Source organism: Caenorhabditis remanei, chromosome IV (assembly GCF_010183535.1).
Source record: "Caenorhabditis remanei strain PX506 chromosome IV, whole genome shotgun sequence".
NCBI lineage: Eukaryota > Metazoa > Nematoda > Chromadorea > Rhabditida > Rhabditidae > Caenorhabditis > Caenorhabditis remanei.
The window spans coordinates 20,872,979-20,881,965 of NC_071331.1; the positions used below are offsets into that span (position 1 = coordinate 20,872,979).

Below are 8,987 nucleotides of genomic sequence, written 5' to 3' on the forward strand. Positions count from 1 at the left end.
CATCTACTCAATGCCACCATCTACTCAGTGCAACCATCTAATCATCCACACATCTATTGTACGGGGAGGGCCCCCCCGGTAAGTAATTTTTCAACTGTTTTCTATAAAACATTTTTTCTTTTTTCAAATCTTCCTCTTCTTCTCCTTCATTGGCAGTGGCAGCTTCACGTATCAAGAAATGGAAAAGGTGAAAGTTATTTGCTTCTTAACCACAAAAAAAAAGCAATTTTCAGAAACTGAGGACGTTCGCCTGCTACAACTGCATGTTCTTTCTTCTTCTTTTAAAAAAGGTAATTTTAAAATACCAATTTTACAAAATCTAAAAAAAATCAATTTTCAGGATGCTGTTCGTTGGCTTCGTCTCAAAAAAGTCTTCAAAAAAAGGGGGGGGAGGTACAGGGTATGGATTGGGGATACTGAAGGAAAAAAATACATGGATTCGGGATACTGAAGGAAAAAAATATATATGGTTTGGGGATACTGAAGGAAAAAAAATACATGGATTCGGGATACTGAAGGAAAAATAAATACATGGCATACTAAAGGAAAAAAACACTTAGAGGGAAGAAGAGGGATCTAGAGCCAGTTTTTTTGGTGCTGGTTCACCATCCTCCAAACCTTGACGTGCTGGTGTGCGATTCATATTATAGATATCAAAATTATAAAATTTGCTAAACATTCCAGTGTGTGGGCACAGACGTTGCACAAGATCACTCCTGAAAATGCGTTTTTAAAACTTAAAAAAAAACAAATTATACAACATACCAACTCTTTTGTGTGTTTCACCAACCGTCTCCACAATAGTATTCCTCGACAAGCGACGGCAGTCGTAGCACATATGAAGCATCAGTGTTGCGTCACCATACAGGAATCGCGAGCCCAGCTTGGCTTTAGCAGCAGTAGGTGGGACACATTCTTTGCGCTTCTTTCGGAGGTGCTCCTGGACAAAAATGAACTTTTTTTTAAATATCAAAGAACTGTTCACCTCACGGCTTTGGGGAGCGTAAGATTGGCCATAGAGCTGTACCAAAAAGTAAATTATGTATAAAACATAGAGAACAAAGGTAGAGCTTTATTTTTGTAGTTGACAACTTTTCTGTACGGACAATCCCTAAAGATTTACATCTCGACAAAGTAATTTCTCCCTCAAATCGTTCCATTTCAGTGCCATTTTCTAGTTGTCGTCTTAAAATGGCCATAACTCTCTAGAGAGTGTCCGTACAAAAAAGTTGTCAACTACAAAAATGCAGCTGTACCTTTGTTCTGTATGGTTTATACATAATTTACTTTTTGGAAAAATTAGTAATACCGTAACATCCTCTCAAAGTTGGCAATTTTCAACTGGAAAAGGCCAAATTTTAATATCTTACTGCATGGTACCGCATGGCATTGGTGAGCTTGGCCACAGAGCTATTAAGATAATGGTGCTCATTAAAATTAAAAAAATATCGTACTCATTTCAGAGTTTTTGGAAAGTATAATCTAGAGGTTGCTCCACGAAAACTACAGTAATCTTGAAACACTCACCTTTGTTTTCAACAATTCCACACTGATCATTAAATATAGTTTATAGTTTCAATAATTCTATAAAAATAAGAAGACAATATTGGCGACCAGCTATTCCGATAAGCAGTCGAAAACACATAATGAATATTCTGAATTTTTTTGTGGCGGCCACGCCTATATTTTGGGGGCGGAGCGAGCTTTCCTTGGACAGGATCGTTTAAATTATGAGGATAGATGGCTATCCGTCCAGATTTAAATGGGGAAGATGCAGCTGGTTGGGAGTGTGAAAATTAACATAGCCATCTGCTTATAATTCATCTTCGATATGTCTGCATGAATTTTCGAATTTGAAAAGCAAACTACAGTAGGCAAAAAATGATGGGTTACTGTAGTTTTTGTGTGTACATGGCGTCAATGATGAACAAGAAAGATAACACTTTTTGCCATTTTAAGTTGAGAATGTATAACTTTGAAAGTGTGTCGCGGTGTCAAAAATTGCCATATCATGTTCAATTTTTGTACACCATGTAGATCAAAAGTAAGGCTTTATTTTTGTAGTTGTCAACTTTTTTGTACGGATACTCGCTAGAGAGTTATGATCATTTTAAAGGGACAGATCAAAAATCGCACTGAAATTGGACGATTTAAAGGAAAATGACTTTGCCGATATGTAACGCTTTATGGATTGTCCGTACTAAAAAGTTGTCAACTACAAAAATGAAGCTCTAGTTTTGATCTACATACCATACAAAAAGTATCATTTTAGGACAATGAGGAACGCCAAAACAATCACTTTAATTTTCCTCAGTTTTCTCCCAACTATATTTGCGCCGTCCGCCTCAAACAACGGTGGTCCTTTTTTGCGCATTTTTATTAGTTCTCATAAATCAATATATTCTGAAATGTTAAGAAACGCAATAATAACATCATTGGTACGTATTCTATTGATATCTTATCAGATTTTCAGGAACTCATAAAAATGCGCAAAAAGGACCACCCGCTGTGGGAGAAGATAAGACGGACGACGAGAATATAGTGGGGAGGAAAAATATGTAGAGAAAAAAGGAAACGGGATTCTTTGGAGAAAAACAATAGCGTTTTGATGGAAAAAATGAAGGAATAAAAAATGAAATTGCCAAATCTCCCAGAAATCATCGGACCCCCGCTGTGCCCGCGAGGCCACCTCCTGGTCAGTATATAAAATTTCGCGCATGCCTCATTTCTTAATATATTAGACGGCTTATCGGACATGGCTCGTCCCCTATTGTATTTTGATTCTTTTTGAATTCTTTTTTTATAACTGCTATATTTATTTTTATTTTTTTGTTATAAAAAATGAGGTGAGTTTTAAAACATTTTCGAAATATTCAGTCTTATTTTTCAATTCAGCTGTTCGAGAACTTTAAAAAAGTATAATCATTTAAAAAAGTATAATCATGTGGGGTCTCGCCACGAAAGGAGGTTACTGTAGTTTTTGTGGTAGGACCCAATATAGTCACAGCCTAGGTATGTGTGTACTATTCTGAAAGCTCTCAACGAGCTAAATTTGAAAATGTGACTGTTAATCGATTTGGTCCAATAGAAAAAAGTTTTCAGTAACAATGGATCACTCATCGCCGTACTTTGGAAATTTTTGGAAAAAGGAATATCATTCAATAGTGTATGTGAAATCATTGTAAGCGGGTTTAAACTCCAACCCTTCAAAAGAAACCACGCGAATGAGATTTTGGACATTATTGATGAGATGAGAGAAAGAGATGTGAACTTCATGCATAATAAAAAATATCGGGCGTTGGAGGACATTTTGTTAAATGGGAGTCGATGGTAGAGCTGAGAAGCCCGTTCTTTTTCCCAGAACACTCCTTTATTAACTACAAGGTATTTGACTACCCTAAAACAAAATAAATGTTTATTTTCAGGAGTTTGACTTTTCAATTTTGAAATTGTGCAAGAAGGTCACGATATTGTGCGAAATTTCCCAAAAACGTATAAAGACGAAATTTATGTGGATACGGAGAACTCTTTCCTAATTTGTAAGTAACTTTTTTGAAAAACTTGTATACCTAAATACAGTACCGGACAAAAAGGTATCAACTTTGGCTGTTTTCAGTTGAAAATGAGCAACTTTGAGAGTGTGCCATAGTAATTCTGAATGTCACACCAAGAACACTTTTAATGAGTCATATAGACCGAAAGTAGAGCTTTATTTTTGTAGTTGACAACTGTTTTGTACGGACACTCCCTAGAGAGTTATGGTCATTTTAAGAGGACAGCTCAAAAATCGCACTAATTTGCACTGAAATTGGTCGATTTGATGGAGAAATTACTTTGTCGATATGTAACTTGCTAGGGAGTGTCCGTACAAAAAAGTTGTCAACTACAAAAATAAAGTTCTACTTTTGATCTCTATGATCCATTAAAATTTTTCTTGATGTGACATTCAGAATTACTATGGCACACTCTCAAAGTTGGTCATTTTCCACTGAAAACAGCCAAAGTTGATACCTTTCTGTCTGGTACTGTAACTTTAGCTTCAAACAATTGCTAGACCAATATGCGGAGGATGTGCCAATCAATACAATAGTGAGGGAGATCACAATCCAAGAGTACACCCAGGTATTAAAATCACAAAAATTATAAAATTATTGAAAGTTTAGATTATGCTGCGTTTGCTTTCCCTCCAACTACCAGAAATAACTCTACATATCTAATTCAAATGCGGAATCTCTCTGATGCTTCACAAATTCAAAATTTACAAATTCAACAATTCGGAGATAAGTGGAGAGGAGCTCAGTCGAGCCCTACAACGCAATGATGATAAACAATGATCCTAATGCAGACCCTTCTTTTAAAATTATGAAAGATTTTTTACACGGGTTCCCAATTTTTCGAAATTTGACATTTTTGAATAAACATGTTTGGCTTCAATTTGTTTTGCTTTCTGCTCCAAATATTATAAGATTCATTTTTTCAAGTTCAGCTCACTCAGAGCTTTAAGAAAAGTACCCACAAGTCCAAGTTTTGAAAACATTGGGTCCCATCATGAAAACTACAGTAATCCGAAAAACAGGAGGAGTACTGTAGTTTTCGTGGTGGTACCGATGGTCACGCAACCGGGGCGTGTGGGTACTTTTCTGAATTGATTACGGAGCAATTTATTCCGTCGGCTACTTTTGACAAGACATCAACGTACCGCCAATTATATTTAGGTTACATATATTTGGTAAGTCTAGATTTGAGGGTACGATTAACACGTTTGGCCATCTTATCTCGCTTTTGAGTACAGTGTCGAATAAAGGGAGAGAATTAAAAACGTTTTTGACGTGGAAATTGTGAAATTATTTTCCAAAATATAAAACTGTACATATAACTTGGTGAGCACAATCGTACCCTCAAATCCGGACTTGTCAAAAGTCCAATATATATACTTTTAGGAGCTGGTTGGATAAAAAGAAGGCTTCAAGGCGGATTAAAAAAACAGGGCGAATGAGAGCCAAGGGAAAAAGAAAACAATAAAGGAAAAGAGGGACAGTGAAAATGGTAAAGGAACGAAAAGGTGAAAACGGGAAAAAGAAAATGGGGATCGTGAACAAAATACGGAAACACAGAGAAAATACTGAAGGGGAAAGAGAGGATTGGAAAAAAAACAGGAGTACAAGAATTACATACAATGAATGAAGAGAAATTCGACAACACGAGAATGTATAACTTTGAAAGTGTGTTACGGTGTCAAAAATTTTCATAAAATACCTCAATTTTTGTACAACATGTAGATCAAAAGTAAGGCTTCATTTTTATAGTTGACAACTTTTTTGTACGGACACTCCCTAGAAAGTTACGCGTTAACTTCCATAAAAGTCTTTATCGAGCTATAGCTTTTCAGTGAGGAATCATACAAAAAAGGTTTCAACTACAAAAATGAAGCTCTACTTGTGATCTACATACTATACAAAAATTATCATTAGTCATAGTCACTTTAATCCCTCTGTTTTAACTACAAAGGCATCTGGACAAACAGACCTATTCCACCTGCTATTTTAATTACTCTCCAGGAGATCAAAACCCTGCCGAAGATTGCTATCTCTATAAAAAGGAAAAAGATTTTTTGTAAAAAATAAAAAAGCGATTCTTTGAAACAATAGAAATTAGTTTTTGGTGTGAAAAATGGAGGAAAAATAGCGATTTTACTAAAAAAATATATCCGGAGGAATATGCCTGTTTGTCCAGATATCCTTTTTGTTAAAACAAACAAAATTAAAGTGATTGTCATGGCGTTTTTCATTTTCCTACTATGACAATTTTTGTATGGTATGTAGATCTGAACTGGAGCTCCATTTTTGTAGTTGACAACTTTTTTGTATGACTTTTCACTCAAAAGTTACACCTCGGCAAAGTCTACAAACTCTTCTAGAAGTTCAATTCCCTGTAACTCTCCAAGGAATGCTCGTACAAAAAAGTTGTCAACTACAAAAATGAAGTACTACTTTTGATCTACATGTCGTACAAAAATTGGACATTATATGACAAGTTTTGACACCGTGACACACTTTCAAAGTTGCACATTCTCAACTGTAAATGAAAAAAAAAATTTTCTCGTCACTATCCCTTTATGCCTGAAATGTTTTCTTAGATTTTCTCACTATTTTTTTTCTGGGAAAATGATTGACAAGCGTTGACAATTATTAGATGTTGATAACGAAAATCGCTTGAAAATCGAAAAATTCAATAAAATTCAAAATTTCACCCCAAAACATTCTGGTAACACTCGTTTTCGCTGTTTCGATTGACGTCGTTTCATTTTTGGTCAAAATTTCCGAATTGACATGTTTTAGACCAGCACTGTCTGTTATTCAGATTGTCATAATAATAGTCGTATGCCATTCTAAAATTCTCCAAAACAGATAAGACTCTCGTTAATGAGGTAAAACTTGTTCGTCCTATGCATGTACTATCTTTTTGCTGCGAGACTCTTATTATGTACATATTCTGCCTCTTTCTCTGATAAGATAACGCTCCATGACCATTGAGAGTCCCACTTTTTCATTACTTGCTCTCTTCGACTGCCTCGTATGGCTGGTCTCCTGTATTTGATTTTTATTGAATTATGAACTTCTATTTAACAATTTCTATATTTCTATGATTTTACTATTCTAAAACTTTCGACTAATTCAAACAATAGGGAAAAAACCAGTGGTAAGTATTTTCCATTTACAGTACCGTTCAGTAAGATATGCATATAATTTTTTCTGTTGAAAATCATCAATTTTGAGAGGGTGTTACGGTATCACTAATTGCTGCACAGAGTAAATTATATATAAACCATACAGAACAAAGGTCGATCTTTATTTTTGTAGTTGACACCTTTTTTGTACGGACACTCCCTAGAGAGTTATGATCATTTTAAGACGACAGTTCAAAAATCGCACTAATCTGGACGATTTGAGGGAGAAATTACTTTGTCGATATGTAACTCTCTAGGGAGTGTCCGTACAAAAAAGTTGTCAACTACAAAAATGAAGATCTACTTTTGATCTACATTTTTTACAAAAATTGAGCATTATATGGCAATTTTTGGAACCGTGACCCACGTTCAAAGTTATACATTCTTAATTGTAAAAAAGTTTCCAAAAAAATTTTTTGTTTATGAAAAAAAAGTGTATCGAAAACCGGTTCAAGGTGTTTCAAATATCGACACAAAAATTACACATTTTCCACTGAAAAAGGCCAAATTGTATGTCACGGTACTGTATGGAAAGAATATAATATATTGTGATTATCAGGTCAAAAATACATCTTATCAGTTTGAGAGAAACTAATAGGAGTGAATACCATAACCCAGAAAAGAAATACATGAAAAAGTCAAACGAAATCATCGACAAACTAACTAATTTCAGAACTTTATTATGTGGAGAGGAACATCACAAATTCGAGTGCCCTCAACTAAGCCCCTCACAAAGAATGGAGATAGCAATGAAAGCAAGAAGCTGCATCAACTGCCTGAAAAAGCACAAAGGAACATGCAGAAACCCTGCAGCCTGCAACTAGTGTCCAAATGGCTATAATTCTTTGTCTCAGTATAATGTATTTTTTTAAATTCAGAATAAATCTTTCTCTTTGTCATAGACGTTCTGACGTCAGCCCCGTTTTCTAGAAGTTTCTCTGACCGAGAATACTACTGATAAGGAGTGTATAAAATGCTCCTTGTCAGAGTATTCGAAGTCGGTTTTTGATTACTCTTATCTTTATTTGATTTTAGTTTATTGAATAAATATGTAGAAATGACTAACGTGTAAAAGAGGTGTCCTACAGAGATTCAACCGCTACACATAGGAAACCTAAGATCTTATCGAGAGATGAGACGGTTATCCATCTAATACTATGATAGTCCGGGTCCGTACAACCCCCAACCATCATGTATTATAACATCTTAATAAACTGCTATTTTTTGAAAATTCTTCTGAAACCCAAGTGGGTGGATTAATCAAAATTAGACAAGATTTGATTATAAAATAATTCCTATCTTTTTTAATTTATCCATTTCTTTGTTCTGAGTTCTTATTTTACAGAATTCATATCTCTCTACTCTCCTGCCACCCAATACATGCAAATACACAAATGTTTCACCTGTTTCTCACTGTCTTATGAAAACGCGTCAACGTCACCCCAGCTATACCATGTTATGTATCTAAAGTGTTGAGACCTTCCTGTTTGTAGTTTCAAAAATTTTGAAATTTGAATTTTCGGCACCTAAAAAGAACGTCTCAGTGACTCAACAGCCCCCCCCCTCCCCCAGTTGTTCTCTTCTTTGTTTCATTGAAAAAAGTAGTTATGAGTCATCTGTGTCTCTTCACAAAAGGACACACTCTCTCTCAAAGGTGTTTCTTCTCAACTTTTTTTCATTTCAATGTTTCTTAAGGCTACTTACCGGAAATAGTGGCCATCCCTTATTTTGAATTACTGATTGTTATTGAATACTGAAATTTATTACGATTGTTGATGCTGGTGATATGGATTTTTGGAGATGAGGTGAGTCGATTAAACTACTTTTGTCTTTTTTGGTGGATTTTTAAAAATTCTAATTTTTAGGAATAAAAATAAGTTTTTTCTAAGCGGAATGTAGTTTTTGCAAACTAGTCAAAGACCGGCCCGATCCGCTCAATTGAAACATTTTTAGATTTTTTTTCGAAAAAGTCTAGTATCCGACTAAGTATGATAATTTGAGCATTTTTACACTAAATTTCGAAAAATTTTGAAAAAAAAAATATTTCGAATCCGGGCCGGCCCAATTTTAGACAAGTCAATGTTTTTGGAATTATTTGCCAAGTGTTTTGTTGACTTCAGTTTGGAAAATAAAATTCAATGCAAAATGTTTAATTTTTAAGATATTCTTGGTAAAAATATTGAAGAAAAGTGGCGTTTGTAATTGTGTCAAACGAGGTTTTGAAGAAATGTATTATTTTTTCTCGTTTAGGCCCCAAAGG

At 34.9% G+C, this 8,987-nt stretch overlaps 1 protein-coding gene across 1 annotated transcript; it reads right to left on the reverse strand.

The window, feature by feature from the left end:
• Positions 1 to 556: 556 nt before the first annotated feature.
• Positions 557 to 1,017, reverse strand: GCK72_015468 (uncharacterized protein; the record flags this gene model as incomplete). The annotated part of the gene is made up of 3 exons (XM_053730890.1): positions 557 to 716; positions 759 to 940; positions 991 to 1,017. The coding sequence occupies 3 exons, from the start codon at positions 1,015 to 1,017 to the stop codon at positions 557 to 559; spliced, it is 369 nt and encodes a 122-aa protein (XP_053585662.1).
• Positions 1,018 to 8,987: the final 7,970 nt, after the last annotated feature.